Source organism: Myotis myotis, unplaced genomic scaffold (assembly GCF_014108235.1).
Source record: "Myotis myotis isolate mMyoMyo1 unplaced genomic scaffold, mMyoMyo1.p scaffold_m19_p_27, whole genome shotgun sequence".
Lineage (NCBI taxonomy): Eukaryota > Metazoa > Chordata > Mammalia > Chiroptera > Vespertilionidae > Myotis > Myotis myotis.
This window is the reverse complement of record NW_023416332.1, coordinates 236,677-253,646: the sequence shown is the minus strand read 5'-3', so window position 1 is coordinate 253,646 and position 16,970 is coordinate 236,677. Positions and strand designations below refer to the sequence as shown.

At 55.8% G+C, this 16,970-nt stretch overlaps 2 protein-coding genes across 5 annotated transcripts; both read left to right on the top strand.

The window, feature by feature from the left end:
- The first annotated feature begins 1,858 nt into the window (after nucleotides 1-1,858).
- On the top strand, nucleotides 1,859-14,799 carry TAF6L (TATA-box binding protein associated factor 6 like). 4 transcript variants are annotated; one of them, XM_036295719.1, is made up of 12 exons: nucleotides 1,859-3,105; nucleotides 3,842-3,899; nucleotides 5,178-5,337; nucleotides 5,759-5,845; nucleotides 6,528-6,678; nucleotides 6,837-6,887; nucleotides 7,405-7,499; nucleotides 9,799-9,873; nucleotides 10,011-10,231; nucleotides 10,575-10,707; nucleotides 13,732-13,860; nucleotides 13,999-14,799. In XM_036295719.1, exons 2-12 carry the CDS (start codon nucleotides 3,892-3,894, stop codon nucleotides 14,761-14,763), a joined length of 1,875 nt encoding a protein of 624 aa, XP_036151612.1. In that variant the 5' UTR covers nucleotides 1,859-3,105; nucleotides 3,842-3,891; the 3' UTR covers nucleotides 14,764-14,799. The 4 variants fall into 4 exon arrangements, with proteins under 4 accessions (XP_036151612.1, XP_036151614.1, XP_036151613.1 ...); XM_036295721.1 differs by lacking the exon at nucleotides 1,859-3,105 and adding an exon at nucleotides 3,131-3,225; XM_036295720.1 differs by lacking the exon at nucleotides 1,859-3,105 and adding an exon at nucleotides 3,243-3,757.
- Nucleotides 14,800-14,822: 23 nt separating this feature from the next.
- TMEM179B (transmembrane protein 179B) lies at nucleotides 14,823-16,843 on the top strand. Its single transcript, XM_036295723.1, has 5 exons — nucleotides 14,823-14,980; nucleotides 15,639-15,826; nucleotides 15,906-16,040; nucleotides 16,216-16,294; nucleotides 16,499-16,843. Exons 1-5 carry the CDS (start codon nucleotides 14,828-14,830, stop codon nucleotides 16,658-16,660), a joined length of 717 nt encoding a protein of 238 aa, XP_036151616.1. The 5' UTR covers nucleotides 14,823-14,827; the 3' UTR covers nucleotides 16,661-16,843.
- Nucleotides 16,844-16,970: the final 127 nt, after the last annotated feature.

The window sequence follows — 16,970 nt, the reverse complement described above, 5'->3', positions numbered from 1 at the left end:
CACCCTGCACACTGTGGGTCTGCTGCTCTCCCTTACACCCCGCACACTGTGGGTCTGCTTTGGAGCGCCCTTTCCCGCCTGTCTGCTCGCTGCTCTCCCTCACACCCCGCACACTGTGGGTCTGCTGCTCTCCCTCACACCCCGCACACTGGGTCTGCTTTGGAGCGCCCTCCCGGCCGGTCTGCTTGCTGCCTTCTAATCTAGCTACCTCAGTCGTTCTTCCCGACGCCCGTGGGAAGCAGAGCGGTGCGGCAGGAAGCTTGGCATTGGAGTTGCTGCGGCGCTGGGTTCGGCCCTAGCTGGTGACTGCGATTCCTCATTGTGAAGCGGGCATACCACCCTCTTTGGATGGTTGCTGCTGCAGGTCCTGGATAATGTTTCTTTCAGCATTGTTTCGTTCAACATTTCTTTATAACCTTGGTACGATTCCTTAGCAACTTAACTATTTTAAAAAACATTTTTAAAATTTTATTTAAAAAAATATTTTTATTGATTTCAGAGTGGAAGGGAAAGGGAGAGATAGGAACGTCAGTGATGACAGAGAATCCTTGATCAGATGCCTCCTGCATGCCCCCTACTGGGGATTCAGCCTGCAACCCAGGCATGTGCTCTAAGAACAGAACCATGACCTCCTGGTTCACAGGTCCACACTCAACCACTGAGCCACACCGGCTGGGCTGCAACTTAACTCTTGCTTGTGTCAATTAGTCTCATAAACTGGATTTCCTTATATGTCATTTTGTTTAAAGTTGCAGAACCTATCAAGAGCATCCAGGGAGGAATTACTGTATATGCAAGTGGCTGACATAGGGCCTGGCCCATGAGAGGCATTCGACTTAACCATAATTACTACACAATGCAGTGGCTGTCATCTGGGGTGACTGGCTCCCAGGGGATATTTGGCAATGACATTTTTGGATGTTGCAAGAGGAGGGTGTGTGTGGCGGGTGTGTGTGTGTGTGTGGGGGGGTGTTACTGCCTTCTAGTAGGTAGAGGCCAAGGATGAGGCTAAACATCCTACAGGGTATATAGCACAGCCCCCCCACCCCCAACAGAGTTATTTAGCCTCAAATGTGAGTGTGCCAAGGTCCAGAACCCTGACTGGAAGCATCCAGAATAAGGCCTGGAACATGGTACGAATGTGGTTCTGTTCACCTTGCCTTCCCAACTCCTGGACTGCTAGAAGCTGTTCCATTTAGGCCTCTGTGGTGGGTCAGAAACATTATTTTGCTATTGTCTCCCTTTTCATTTTTTAATTATGTAAAGTTTCAGTTGTTTTATTGAGATAATTGTAGACTCACATGCATCCCTGTCTTTTTTATATCTCCAGCTCTCAGCACTGCGCCAGCTTTTCTAAGTCTGTTAAATCCAGGAAAGTTACTGTGCTGGATCTGTGGCCACACTTCCTATAATTATTGCTTTGCCTGGCCTTTGTCCCCACTTAGGTTGGGGGCAAAGGAGTCCCAGGCAGCTTGGGTAGTTTCCCAACATCCCTCGGGTCCCTGGCCTTCCTCTTTTGATTGTCTCATGCCTCCAAGGTTGCCCATGACTCTCCAGCCCAGTATCTTAGGAAGATCTGCCAGTGGCCCAGATTCTGCTGATCTGATCTCAGACTCAGGACCTCAGTCCTTCCCTTCACGCACAGGAGGACAGACACTCTAGAGCAGCGGTTCTCAACCTTTGGGTCGCGACCCCTTTGGTGGTCGAACGACCCTTTCACAGGGGTCGCCTAAGACCATCCTGGATATCAGATATTTACATGACAATTCATAACAATAGCAACATTACAGTTTGAAGTAGCAACAAAAATAATTTATGGTTGGGTCACAACATGAGGAACTGTGTTTAAAGGGCCAGAAGGTTGAGAACCCTGCTCAAGTGCAAGCGTAATATTTATTCCCAATGCAGATGCCATTCTGAATATGGTTGGAGGAAACTCAGCGGGGTCGCAGTCCCCTTAGGCGGCGTTGCCATGGCAACCTCACTCACATCCACTTGGCTCTCCCAGCTCTAGTCTCTGAGGATCTTTTCTAAAGGCAGCAACACCTACCCCGAGAGGGAGGGAGAGTGAGGATGTTACATCCATGCTCGCTCCCCTGCAGAAAGCTCCATTCTAGAATCGCTCGTGCAAACTGCCCCTTCTTGGATAAACATAAAGGAATTAATTAGTTTACTGTCTGCCTCATGATGTGTGAGTGAAAGAAAGTTCAACCACCAACTCTGCAAAGCGCTTTCACAAACATCTCAACCTACAGTAACTGTGAGGTGGGTATTATTACCCATTTTGTAGATGGGGGAGCTGCGGTTAGGTAATTCGCCCAAAAGCAGTGTTAGAACTTGAACCCAGGTTGGTCTGACTCCAGATACCATCTTTTCGTCAATAAGCCCCCTTGCTTCTCAGTTGAGAATTGCCCTTGTGCGTGTAACCGGTCAAGGAAGTCGGCGAGGTAGGTGAGGGTTTGTATTTGGTTTATAGGACGGGAACGGGGAAGATAGGAGGTAGGGTGCCCGAATGAGCAGAGCGCGGCGGTCTGGACTTGCACGTGGGTTTGAAGACCCTTCTGGCCGCGAAGAGTACCGGCCCGGGAGCCTTACCCATTCTTTGGGAAAGGTAAGTGGCAGGTGATGCTGGAGAGGGAAGCTGAGCTCCACTAAGAGGGCGAGAAAACGAAGCCAGTCTGAAGCTTTGCTGCAGTCGCATAAATGCAAGCGCTCGGAAGCTCAGGAGCAGGCGAGACCAAGGGCCTGGGGACGCTTTCCTTGAAAGTTATTAAAAAGTACACAAAGTCAAAAAAAAAAAAAAGTACACAAAGTCATACACCCTGGCTCCGCAACCTCCCAAGAGCTGTTGCTTTAAGAAGCGCGATCCTGTAAAGTCACGTGGCCCCGGCGCCTGGGGCTTTTACGGCCCCTTCCCAGTGACCAATCGCGTGGCTGGAAGCCTCCTGGAGGGCGGGAACTTCCCCAGGTGCTCGCGGATTGGCTGTGCTCGCGGAGTGCGGGCCTGAGCGCGGAGAGAGGGAACTCGTGTGGGCGGGGTGAGAGGGCCGCCGCCGCCGCTGTCGCCGAGGTCTCGGAGCCACCTTCGCCGGCCGGAGCCCTCAGGTGAGCGAGCCCTCACAGGCCCACCTCGCCCCGCCCCGCTGCGGGCTGCGCACTCGGACCCGCCTCGAGCCCGCTCCGCCGGGGGCCCGCCCCCTTCGCTGACCACGTGACCCGAGTTCGGTAACCCTTGACCTCTGGCGCCGCACCCCTTCACCTCTGGGTCCGGGATGCGTGCAGCTGGGTGGGAGGATGCGCCGCACGGAGGCCGGTAGCGGCCAGTTCCCACGCCTCCCCACCGGTCTGGCTAGTGGCTGCGGAGGCCGAGGGGAGGCGGAGGAGCGGGAGATGTTGGTGCCAGACGCGACTTTGTGGGTGTGAATGTGGGAACGCAAAGGGACCCTCCCTCCGCGCCTTCCCGGGGCTGGACTTCATGCTCCCATTTTACAGATGGGGGAGCAGAAACTTAACAACCATCTATTGGCGGGTCTGCAACGCCAGGTCTTCGCGCTGGAAACCCAGGCCTTGTTCCCCCCACAGCCCGCCACTCCCGAGGATTAGGGACAAGGGTTTGAGTCCCTGCTCCCTACCTGGTGCTCGCTGGATGGGTGAGCTTGGAGAAGCCATGGACATTTACCTCTCTGAGCTGACTTCCTGGGCTGTGAAACAGACACAGTACTTACCCAACACCCATCTTGTTGTTCACGAGGTGGAGGTATAAGCCTAGAAGCACTTAGCTCAGTGCCTGCCTCAGGCGTAGCATGTGCGTAGAAAAATAGCCGCTCTTCATCTTTTGCAGCAAGTGTTTATCGAGGGCGTGTTATGTGCTGACACTGCTGGACGCTGGGGATGCAAAGGTGAGCAAACAGGCATGATCCTTGCCGGCAGGGAGCCTACAGTCTAGTGCAGCGGTTCTCAACCTGTGGGTCGCGACTCCTGTGGGGGTCGAACGACCCTTTCACAGAGGTCGCCTAAGACCGTCGGAAAACATATAATTACATATTGTTTTTTTTTTTTTTAAATACATTTTGATTTTAGACGCCAAAACCGGTTTGGCTCAGTGGATAGAGCGTCGGCCTGCGGACTGAAAGGTCCCAGGTTCGATTCCGGTCAAGGGCATGTACCAGGGTTGCGGGCACATCCCCAGTGGGAGATGTGCAGGAGGCAGCTGATCGATGTTTCTCTCTCATCGATGTTTCTAACTCTCTATCTCTCTCCCTTCATCTCTGTAAAAAATCAATAAAAAAAAAATATATTAAAATACATTTTGATTTTAGAGAGGAAAGAAGAGGGAGAAAGAGATAGAAACATCAATGATAAGAGAGAATCATTGAGTGACTGCCTCCTGCACGCCCCCTCCTGGGGATCAAGCCCGCAACCCAGGCATGTGCCCTTGGCCGGAATCGAACCTGGGACCCTTCAGTCCGCAGGCCGACGCTCTATCCAGTGAGCCAAACCAGCTAGGGCTACATATTGTTTTTGTGATTAATCACTATGCTTTAATTATGTTCAATTTGTAACAATGTTCAATTTGTAACAATGAAAATACATCTGAAATATGCATATCAGATATTTACATTACGATTCATAACAGTAGCAAAATGACAGTTATGAAGTAGCAACGAAAATAATTTTATGGTTGGGGGTCACCACAACATGAGGAACTGTATGAAAGGGTCGCGGCATTAGGAAGGTTGAGAACCGCTGGGCTAGGGCATGGTCCCTGGCTTTCTATACATCATCTCATTCTGTTCTCATAGCAGCCCGTGAGTTGGGGAGGGTGAGGATTATTACCCTAAATTGATTTACAATTTAGAACACCAGTTGCTCAGGCTGATGAAGGTCTCGATCACATTCACACAGGAAGTGGTAGGGCCGGGCCGGGCGCCAGTCCCCTGGATCCCAAGGCCAGGCACGTTCTCAGTGTTCTCAGGCGGCACTGCCGGCTGCCCCGCTCAAGTCTGTTGCTCTGAGACTCAGAGTTCCTCCCCTGGACGCTGGCTCAGAGCCTTCGTGGCTCCTCGGGTGGGGAATCTGGAGCCGGAGCTGCAAGACCCAGTGGAGGGGCCTGGAGGCAGGCTCCCGGGCGCTCAGGGGGATGGGGGGCTTTGCCAACCTCCCCTCCCCTCTCCCAGCTCCACCGGGGCCATGTCGGAGCGGGAAGAGCGGCGGTTTGTGGAGATCCCTCGGGAGTCGGTGCGCCTCATGGCAGAGAGCACGGGCCTGGAGCTGAGCGACGAGGTGGCGGCCCTGCTCGCAGAGGACGTGTGCTACCGGCTCAGAGAGGCCACCCAGGTGCGCACCCCACTCCCCACCCCCAGCTCTCCTTCCTACCCCCTGTCCCCCCCTCACACAGGGGTTTACTCACCAAACATATCGGGCGCCTGCCCTGTGCTTGGAGGGAGTCCTGCCCCTCCCAGGGCTCCCCTTCTAACCACCTGGGCTTCCGGCGGACAGAGCAGGTCCTGGGCATCTTCTGTGCTCCTCGCAGCAGCCCCGCTGGCAGCCCGGCAGGTTCCTGTTCACATGCTGCGTGTGAGAAGCCAGGGCCCAGGGGGACCGGCGCTGGGTGTTGTCTGCCTAAGAGCAGAGCTGGAACCCAGGCTTTCTGCTGGCTGGCCTGGCATCCTTTCCGCCTCTTCCCCCGGCTGCCTCTGTGCCCCGCAGGCCCGCGCCCCCTGCTCCCCATCCCCTGACTCTGCCCCTCCGCTCCCAGAACAGCTCTCAGTTCATGAAACACACCAAACGGCGGAAGCTGACCGTGGAGGACTTCAACAGGGCCCTCCGGTGGAGCAGCGTGGAGGTGCGTGGGCAGGTGCAGGGCGCAGCCGCAGGAGCCGCCTCCGGCCACGCACACTCGGCCACGCACACTCGGGGCTGGTAGCGCATTGAGGCCGAATGCACACGCGAGGGAAGCGCACGCTGCGGGGCAGGGCTGGGCGCAGGCCCCGGTCTCAGTTCAGAAAAGGAGAGCGGCACGGGGCCGGGGTAGGGAGGCTTCTGGGAAGAGAGGGGACTTGAGCTGGGCCTTCCAAGGAGGCTGGAGTAGACGGCTGGGAGGAGGAGAGGCATAGTGGGGGCGGGAGGAGCCTGGGCCGCGTGGGTGCGTATGTCCTGATAGTTGTTCTGGGCCAGGGCGTCAGGGGAGGGAGGTCTTGTTTAGAAGATAGTGTTTTCACAGTTGGGTGAGCGTGAGGAGGAGGGAGGACAGTGGCGGGCGGAGGGGGATGGGGAGGGGTGGGGGCGGAGACTCAGAGTCCCTGTGGATGTGGGAGGGGGACCCATGTTCTCCATCTTGACCCAGTGAGCACTGGATCCTTCAGCTACGCTTCCCGTGATGGGTCTAAAGCCCCAGGCCCCCCCCCCGCCCCCCCCCCCCCCCCCCCGCCTTTTCTCAGGATTTCTGGCCTTTCCACGGGTGAGGCTGCCTGCCCAGCGGGAGAGCCCCCTCCTCCCGGTCAGCCTGTCTCTGCTCTCTCTGCCAGGCCGTGTGCGGGTACGGAGCCCAGGAGGCGCTGCCCCTGCGCCCCGTCAGGGAGGGGGAGCTCTACTTCCCTGAGGACCGGGAGGTGAACCTGGTGGAGCTGGCCCTGGCCACCAACATCCCCAAAGGCTGTGCCGAGACGGCTGTGAGAGGTGAATGCAGGTCCCTCGTGGAGCGTGGAGCGGGGAGCGAGAGCGAGGCTGTCAGGGGAGTGGTGCTGGGCTGGCTGGTGGGTGGAGCACATCTGGGGGGGTGGGGGGCGCGACGAGGGCAAAGCCCCAGCCGAGCCCTCTCTCTGCTCTGGTTCTAGTTCATGTCTCCTACCTGGACGGCAAAGGGAACCTGGCGCCTCAAGGATCGGGTAAGGCAGCTGTGGGGAGCGGGCCCCCTGGTCAAACCCTCCTCCCGCAGGAGCTGAGGGTGGTACCTCTACACCCCTGAGACCAGCTCACAAATACTTATCGACACCTCGTTCTGAGTGGACACTGGTCTCTGCCCAGAGGGCTCAGCACTGGAGATGGGGGCTCATTCCTGTAACCAGCCGTGATGCTGCGTGTTGGGTGCGAGCACGGAAGTCTGAGCAGCACGCGGGGTCCCTGGGGCATGTGCCTCACTTCCAGGGCCTGCTGAGCAGAGCGTGGGGCTTAAGGGCTGAGCAGGAATCTGCCTGGCAGAGGAGGGGTGGGGGCAGAGCACAGAGTGGTGAGAGCTTGCAAGGTCAGGCAGCTCAGCGGGGCTGGCGGCTCTGTGCTCTGGGGGTCCTGTCTGAACAGGCTCCTGGTGGGGGAGGGGGATGGTGGTTGTGGGGGAGCAGGCAAGGGAGGCCAAGAGCGGGCTGGGCTCTCCACCCTGACCACCTCCTGCCCATCGTCTCACAGTGCCCAGCGCTGTGTCTTCACTGACCGATGACCTGCTCAAGTACTACCAGCAAGTGACTCGCGCTGTCCTGGGGGACGACCCACAGCTGATGAAGGTAGTGAGTGGGCCCCCATTCGGGACACCAAGTCCAGCTTCCGAATTCTCATGAAGTTCTTTTGGATGCCTACTCCCTGTCCTCTGCGCACTGATGGCTGCCGTGTGTGGGAGCTGTTCCCAGCTGTGCTGCTCTGAGCCCGGCCTCCTCCAGTGCCGACTCCTCTCCTACGCCAGGAGGAGCCCTGATCCTTAGGGCATGGGCAGCTCAGCAGGGCCCCGGGTGCCTCCCCACACCTCGTCCCAGAGCCCACTCTCGGAGTGTCTGTGGGCCTGGGGCTAAGAGGGGCATCAACACTGAAACTCCTTTGCCTGGACTTGAGATCGGGGTGGGTCGGGGTGAGCGGTCGGGAGCAGAGGAAGGAGAGGGAGCCAGGCCTGCTCTGAGACCTCCCCAGGCCTCAGACCAGCCCCTGCCGCTTTAGGCTCTGGGGCTCCGAGGCCTGCTGGGCAGTGCCTGTGAGTCCTGTCTGTCCAAGTCCGAGGGTAGTTTGGTGGCTGCTCCACCACGTGGCCTCTGCTTTAGGGTTTTCCATCCTCCACGTCTCTACGTCTCTGGCTGCTGTTGTTTTTCCCTTGAAGATGAGGAATGTGGCTCCCATCCCTTCCTGCCTCACAGGCTTGGCTCCTGTTCCCCGGGCACAGGGCAGGGCCAGCTGTGGGCCTGGGAGCTGACGCCCTCCCCACGGGCCTGACGTCTGCTTCCCCAGCCGCAGCCTTGGGACTGTATCCAGAGGGGTTTGGAGGGCACAGGTGGCGGAGGTGCTGGGTAACAACATTTTCTTCATTTAATGTGTTTTTTCCGCGTATAAAAGTAATGGCAGCAGATGTTTATTGTGGAACTACTGTACACAAAGACATACAAAGTAGGAAGTGAGAGTCTCCTGTGGACCCCACCTTCTGTCCGTGTATAAACAGTGACTGCTCTAGTACAAGCCCCCGGGGCCCTACCGAGACGCCTGGTTTTAGAACCGCTGCTTTTCTCAGTAAAATATCTTGGAAGATCGGACTCTGGGTGGTGGGCGCACAATGCAGTGTATCATAGGTGATGTATCGCATACTTAAAATCTATATAATTCCATTAGTCATTGTCACCCCAATGAATTTAACTTAAAGTGAAATGAAGCTCTAGTCTAGCCAGTTTGCCTCAGTGGATAGAGCCTGTGGACCAAAGGGTTCCAGGTTTGATTCTGGTCAAGGGCATGTATCTTGGTTGTAGGCTCCTCCCTGGCCCGGGCCCTGGTCAGGGCACAGTGCAGGAAGCAACCAGTCGATGTGTTTCTCTCACATCAATGTTTCTGTCTTTCCCTCTCTCTTCCACTCTCTCTAAAAATCAATGGGAAAATATCTCGGGTGAAGATTAACAACAACAACAACAAAAAGTGAAATGAAAAAAAAAAAGGCATTAGGTTGCATTCAATTAAAAAAATTTTTTTTTTAATATATTTTATTGATTTTTTACAGAGAGGAAGGGAGAGAGATAGAGAGTTAGAAACATCGATGAGAGAGAAACATCGATCAGCTGCCTCCTGCACACCCCCTACTGGAGATGTGCCCGCAACCCAGGTACATGCCCTTGACCGGAATCGAACCTGGGACCTTTCAGTTCGCAGGCCGACGCTCTATCCACTGAGCCAAACCGGTTTCGGCATTAAATTTTTATTATTTAAAAAAATATATATTTGTATTAATTTCAGAGAGGAAGGGAGAGGAAGAGAGAGGTAGAAACATCAATGATGAGAAAGAATCCTTGATTGGCTGCCTCCTGCACACCCCACACTGGGGATTGAGCCTGCAACCCAGGCTGGTGCTTTGACTAGTAATTGAACCGTGACCTCCTGGTTCATGGGTGGACATTCAACCACTGAGCCACGCCAGCTGGGGCCAATTTTTGATCAGTACAGACTGTGCTGTGTGTGGGCTTCTTTTACAGTGGGTTAAATTTATAGAAGTTAAATTGCTGAATCAAAAAGTGTAAACATTTAAAACTTTAATACGTCAGTGCTAAACTGTCCTTTAAAAAAAAGTTGGCTTCTGCCCTAGCCGGTTTGGCTCAGTGGATAGAGTGTCGGCCTGCGGACTGAAAGGTCCCAGGTTCGATTCCGTCAGGAGCATCTGCCCTGGTTGCAGGCTCGATCTCCAGTAGGGGGTGTCCAGGAGGCAGCCAATCAATGATTCTCTCTCATCATGGATGTTTCTATCTCCCTCTGCCTACCTCTTATATTTATATAAAAATATATATAAAAAGCCAGTTCTGCCTGGGGCTGGTGGGTCCAGTGAGGCTGCCCCTTCCTTTTCAGATTGCTCTCCAGGACCTGCAGACCAACTCCAAGATCGCAGCGCTCCTGCCGTACTTCGTGTATGTGGTCAGCGGGGTGAGTGAGCAGGCGGGGCTGGGAGGACGTTGGTGGAGGCGGTGACCCAGCAGCATGTGGGGCTCCTGGACGGTGCCATCAGAATGCAGGCTCCTGGGCCCCTCCTGTGCCCCTCAGCCATCCTCTTCCCCCAACAGGTGAAGTCTGTGAGCCATGATTTGGAGCAGCTGCACCGGCTCTTGCAAGTGGCCCGGAGCCTGGTTCGGAACCCGCACCTCTGCCTGGGGCCCTATGTCCGCTCTCTGGTGGGCAGTGTCCTCTACTGCGTCCTGGAGCCCCTGGCTGCCTCCATCAACCCCCTGAATGACCACTGGACTCTGCGGGATGGGGCCGCCCTCCTCCTCAGCCACATCTTCTGGTAGCCACTGGGCCTCGAGCGGAGTCCAGGGTGGGACCTGCAGAGCTGAGTGGGTTGGGGGAGGAGATGGGGTCCATTCTGCTCTGGAGGCCGTGTGTTGAGAGGTGGGGAGCCCATTCCCTGGGAGCTTCCCACACAGTGTGCCGTGGTGCACTGGGATGCGACAGGTGGATGACAACATACTGAGGATTTGGTCCTTCGGCCTCAGGTCCCGGGCAGCTACCCTGGCCCCTCGTTCACCCCCACAAGGGCCGTGCAGGTGCCGTTTTCTCCGCGTGCTGTGACTGGAACCGTGTTGGGCAGGCGCTGCCTCCGCCCCTCTGACTGCATGCTGCTCCCACAGGACTCATGGGGACCTTGTCAGTGGCCTCTATCAGCAGATCCTGCTGTCCCTGCAGAAGGTCTTGGCAGACCCTGTACGGCCTCTCTGCTCTCACTACGGGGCTGTGGTGGGGCTGCATGCCCTTGGCTGGAAGGTGAGGACCTGGCCTTTCTCACAGCCTTTAGAGTTGCCATTTGTCATTAGGAAAATGGTACATGTGTGTGTTTTATCATAAAAATGGTGTATCCTTGCTGCTGCTGTGCACTGAGTTCTTGCCTTAGGCCAGGCTCAGTGATAGCCTTTTATTTTTGTTATGCTTATGTCCAAATGTATTAGATACTTCTGTTTTTTTCTATTTACTTATATTTTGGGGGTAAGTTTTTTGTGTTTTTGAAAAATATATTTTTATTGATTTATTTTTTTTAGAGAGGAAGAGGGAAGGGAGGGAGGGAGGGAGGGACACATTGATAAGAGAGAACTACTGGGGATCAAACCCGCGGCTTCTCCATGTACAGGACGGACACCCCTACCAACTAAGCAACACAGGCCAGTGCTTATTTGTTTATTTTCTTTATTTTTTACAAAAATATTTTTTTATTGATTTCAGAGAGGAAGGGAGGGGGAGAGATAGAAACATCAATGATGAGAGAGAATCATCGATCGGCTGCCTCCTGCATGCCCCACACTGGTGATCAAGCCTGCAACCCAGGCATGTGCCCTTGACTGGAATCAAACCTGGGATCCTTCAGTCCGCAGGCCAATGCTCTATCCACTGAGCCAAACCAGATAGGACTATTTCTTTCTTTTTTATTGAATTTACTAGTGGCCTGGTGCATGGAATCGTGCACATTGAAAGGAAATTAATTAGAAGAAATCTATATATATATAAAAGGCTAATACGCTGAGTGTCTGACCGGGTAATGACATCATGTAGCGATGCCCAGCTTCCTCTCCCTAGCGATGACTAGCATCCTTGGAGTTTCTTCAGCCCAGGAACACAACTTGCTTTATAGCTAGGTGGAAACATTTCACACTTTAACCAAATGTCTTTGAAGTGTTTTCCCATGCCTCATCTCATTTGATCCTCACAGAAGGCCTGGAGTAGGTAGATAGGAGACTCAGTGGAATCCTATATTCTTTTCATTAGCTAGAAAACGGAGATTTAGAAAGTTTAGAAACTTGACCTGACTGAAAAGAAATAAGAAATGGTGGGCCTTGAAAATGACTTCAGGTTTTCTCACTGCACAGTATATAATCAAACACTGCTGCAGTTAAATATTTGACCCTTTGTTCTCCCTGCGTGATCTACAATAATAATCTGCTTCATGTTGATATTTACTGCTGTGTTGCTGACGATTATCTGAAAGAGAAGTTGGGGTGCTTCACTGGGCTGGAAAAAGTTTAGCTAAATCAGAAAGCAGGTCTAATTAAGCAAGTTTATTCTATATCTATAAAAGGCTAAGTTGATTTGCACATGTGCAATACATATAAAGCTCTTGCTGATGCCAGTCTCGTGTTTTGATCTGTCATTGTCAATAGTGAATTTGGTTGACACTTCTATCATAGAGAAAGGGAGAATAGCGATAGTAAGATAATTCTTATAATTTCCTTTCAATGTGCACAAATTTGTGCACTGGGTCAATGTTTATTTTTAAATTGCCAGTGAGGATCATGTACCGGATGGTCGGTTGGCTGGTCGGTCACTTAGCCTTTTATACATATAGATTGGGGTGACATTGGTTCACTGATCTTCTGTATATAAATGTCTTATCCCTTCAAAAGTCCTGTGTGCAGCCCAGCTGGTGTGGTTCAGTGGTTAAGCATTGACCTATAAACCAAGAGGTCACAGTTTGACAGAGACACACACCTGGACCTGCATGTTTTTGTTTTTATTTTAAACTTCACTGGTCGCACCCAGCTTCTTCCTTTGCCAACATGCAAGTTCTTTTCCTTCCCTGCCAGCCAGGCAGGCAGATGGGAGAGGCAGGTGCAGCCTTTCCTGTCGGTAGTTCTTTTCTTTTGAAGGCAGTGGGTTTTTCTCTTGCATTTCTGTCTTCAGTTTCAACTTACCAAATCCCTCAGTCTCAGCCACACTGGGTTTGTCAGCTGTGGTTGCAGAGCTGGGGGAGTGGGGTTCGAGGAGTCTGATCTGCTCAGTGGCTGCCCAGTCTTAGTGTGCGGGGAGGGGGGGGGCGAGGGGTGGGGAGGGGAGGGAGACTTAGAGACAGAGTTTCTTAGTGAACGATATGTACATTTCTGGGATATACTCAATTTGGTCATGGTATATAGTCTTTAAACAGTATTAGAGTGTAGTGTATTTTCTATATACTGGTGAGTTTACTGACATTTTAAAGGATTTCCTTACATTCATGATGAAATTAGCCATGTGTTTGCTTATGTACTGTCCTTGTGTGGTTTTAGGGACAGGTTTACATTGGCTTTACAGAATGGGGGAGGGTATTCCGTTATTATATTTGGTTTAATAATATTGAGATGCTCATTTCTTGAGTGTCTGTAGACTGTCAAATTTGGCGTGGTGTTTTGTCGTTAGATTTGTAATTACTGCAGTTACAAAATTTTTTAAGCTTTCATAGCTCTTGTCTGTAGCAAGTCATATTTTTCTAGGAGCTTGTCAGTTCTGTCAGTATTTTCAGATCCTCAGGCTGTGGACGACTCACCAAAGGCTCTTACCCATCAGAGCCCCACAGAAACATAACCTCCGCTGTGAAGTCTTAATTGCTTTCTGCAAATTGACTTACGGATTTAAAATTCTGTAATCAGGAATCCAGGACTCTGACTTGTTTTTGTGGTTTGAGCTGAGACCCCATTCACATCCAGGCGAAGACAGTACTGTGTGTACAGGGAAGCAGTTGGCACCTAAATTCCTCCCGTTAGCCCTGGCCATCACTTATACCCTCTTGGCCCTCGTGTCAGTGACGCGGCATGTCAGTTGTAGCAGATCCTTTATATTGTGTCTTTGTACCCACCTTAATTTCCAGGGCTCAGTGAAGGCTTGTGCACACAGTAGGTTCCAAATAAATGTTGGTTGAGATGCCACGCAGGGAAGTTAGGAGGGAGCCCTGTCCAGTATCAGGGATAAAAGTAGGACTTTCATGGGAAAGGGCATTGGCGGCGATTAGCCACCAAGAGGCCCTCTGCATCCCTCTCTCTCTTCCAGGCAGTGGAGCGCGTCCTGTACCCACACCTGTCCACCTACTGGACGAACCTGCAGGCCGTGCTGGATGACTACTCCGTATCCAATGCCCAGGTGAAAGCGGACGGGCACAAGGTCTACGGCGCCATTCTGGTGAGTGAGCGGGCGCCCCCCCCCCCGCAATATCCCGCTGGCCAGCCCTCCAGCAATGCCCCCGGGCCGCCCCCCCCCCCCCCGCAATGCCCGGGGGCCGGCCCTCGTGGCCCCCGCACAGCCTGTCCTCTCCCCCAGGTGGCCGTGGAGCGGCTGCTGAAGATGAAGGCGCAGGCGGCCGAGCCCCACCGCAGTGGGCCTGGCGGCAGGGGGTGCCGGCGCCCCGATGACCTGCCCTGGGACAGCCTCCTCCTGCAGGAGTCTCCTTCCGGGGGCGGCGCCGAGCCCGGCTTCGGGTCGGGCCTCCCGCTGCCGCCGGGCGGCGCGGGGCCGTCGGAGCCTGGCCCTCCGGTGACCCTGGCGGACATCTACCGGGAGCTCTACGCTTTCTTCGGCGACAGCTTGGCCACCCGCTTCGGCACGGGCCAGCCCTCGCCTACGACCCCGCGGCCGCCCGGGGACAAGAAGGAGCCGGCGGCGGCCCCGGACTCGGTGCGGAAGATGCCGCAGCTGACGGCCAGCGCCGTGGTCAGCCCGCCGGGCGACGAGAGTCCCCGGGGCAGCGGGCCCCCCGCGGCCCCCGCGCCCGCCGCCTCCGACAACAGGCCGCTGCCGCGCGTGCACCGGGCGCGGGGGGCGCCCCGGCAGCAGGGCCCCGGGCCCCGCGACGTCTTCCAGAAAAGCCGTTTCGCCCCGCGCGGCGCCCCCCACTTCCGTTTCATCATCGCGGGGCGGCAGGCGGGGCGGCGCTGCCGCGGGCGCCGCTTCCAGACCGCCTTCCCCGCGCCCTGCGGGCCCGGCCCCGCCTCCCGCTACGTGCAGAAGCTGCCCATGATCGGCCGCACCGGCCGCCCGGCCCGCCGCTGGGCGCTCGCCGACTACTCGCTGTACCTGCCGCTCTAGCGGCGCCGCCCGCAATAAACCCGCCCGCCCCGCTCAGTCTCCAGTCTCCGCTCGGTCGCGCCGGATGAGGCGGGGCTTGGGCGGTCGTGCGGCCGCCGCGCTTCCTGGGGACCGGGGAGCCATGGCGCTGCCCTGCCTGCAGCGCATCGAGCTCGTGCTGTTCGCCGCCGCCTTCCTGTGCGGGGCCTTGGCGGCCGCGACGCTCACCCGGACCCAGGTGCGGGCGGGCGGGGCGCGGCGGAGGGGGGCCGCTCTAACCCGGGACACCGCTCAGCCGGCGGTCCGCCGCGGCCAGTGTCGGCCCTGAGCGACTCCTCCCAGGTCGAGTCTAAATCCTGCTGCTGCCAAAGGGCCGCTCCCGGGCGTCCTCCCCCGGGTGTTGAGACAAATCGGCGAGGCCCTGCCTTCGCCCGCACCTGAGACGCGAGGTGCTGAGCTGCGCCCAGAGGACGCGGGGGGGGGGGGGGGCCGGGGGGGGCGGCCGACCAGCGGCCATGTGACAGCACGGGCAGCGGGAGTGACAGCGATGGGGAAAGAGCCAGGGAACCAGCCGGTGCTGTACCCGCTCCGCCCCAGGCAGCAGGGCTCGCCAGGACACAGGCCCCCGAACCCCAGGAAGCAGGCACAGGCTTCAGGTTAGGGAACGCCGGAGGCCGGGCTGTGAGCAGCTCCGTGTATAACCACCGCCCGTTTCCCGATCCTCTGGCCACCGCGGGCGTGATCACCCCAGCAGGCCTCCTAGTGGCCCAGAGAGGAACTGACTGCAAATAGCTCCCTGGGGTGGCCCGGCCCAGGTTACCCCGGCACCTGCCCGGAGCCGCATCCCGTCCCGCGGCGCTCCCCCGAGATCAGCACTCAGCGGCTTCTCTCCGCAGGGCTCCTTCGGCGGCCGCTGTCCCCTGTATGGCGTGGCGGCCTTGAACCGCTCCTCCCTGGCCTTATCCAGGGGCTCAGCCCCCTCCCTCTGCTACTTTGTGGCTGGGGCCTCTGGCCTCCTGGCCCTCTACTGTCTCCTGCTTCTGCTCTTCTGGGTCTACAGCAGCTGCATCGAGGACTCCCAAAGGTGACTCTCCCACTCCGAGGGCCAGGGGCGAGGTGGGGGGAGTCCCGCCGCCACCACAAGGCTGTTCTCTCCCTCATAGAGGCCGGATAGGGCTCCGCATTGCGCTGGCCATCTCGGCTGTAGCCACCTTCCTGGTCTTAGTGTCGGCCTGTGTCCTTCGGTTTGGCACCAGTTCTCTCTGCAACTCCATCATCTCTCAGAACGCTACAATTAGGTAATGGGAGATGGGGGAAGCCTGACCCCTGGGGCCAACTTCCCTCTGCAGAGGGCGTCCTGTACTCCCGTTTCATCCCAGTCGATTATTCTCATCTCAAAGGGCGCTCAGGCGCAAGAGTATTTATTTGGGATATATCCCCCCCTTTCTCACAACTGTCTTTTTGACCTCACAGCTGCTCTGAAGCCCAGAAAATTCCATGGACACCCCCTGGAACCGCTCTACATTTTTACTCCAACCTACACAATGCTGAAGTGAGGTCTTGGGATATGAAGGACTGAGTGGAGGCCCAGGGATACCCAGATTCGTAGAGGCACCTGTATAGGTTTAGGGGTGCCCACCAGTGAGGCTGAGAAGAGCCGAAGGGCTTGGCCGCCTGGCAGCCAGCAGTTCAGAGCGGTGTGCGGGCGGAACCGGATTGAGGTGCCGCTCCTCACACCTGTCCCTGTCTCCCACAGAACTCTTCCTGGGTCAATCTGGTACTGTGGTGTGTGGTCTTGGTGCTCCAGGTCGTGCAGTTGAAGTCTGAAGCCACCCCATACCGGCTTCTGGAGAGGGGGGACCCGGAATGGAGCTCTGAGACAGACGTCCTGGTGGGGCCCCGCCTTTCCCCTTCCTGAAGCGCTTCCTGCAGCCATTGGCTCCTGGCCCAAGTGCCTGCAGTCCTCCTGCCCCCCTTGCCCCCTTGGCCCTGTGATGCTGAGAGCCTCAGTTCCCTCGAAGAGGGAAACATGAAGACAGCCCCCCTCCACCTCTTCTTACAGCTGTTTTTGTACCAGAATATTATTATACGACTTCCTTCATCTTGGTGCCGAGTCCTTAGTATGAGAGCGCTGTAGGCAGATGGATGGGAGGAAAGAGTAAAGGCTAAACAGGTCAAGAGTACGTTCAGGTGTCTGCCCTGGAAATGACTTTTATTTGCTGCTATGT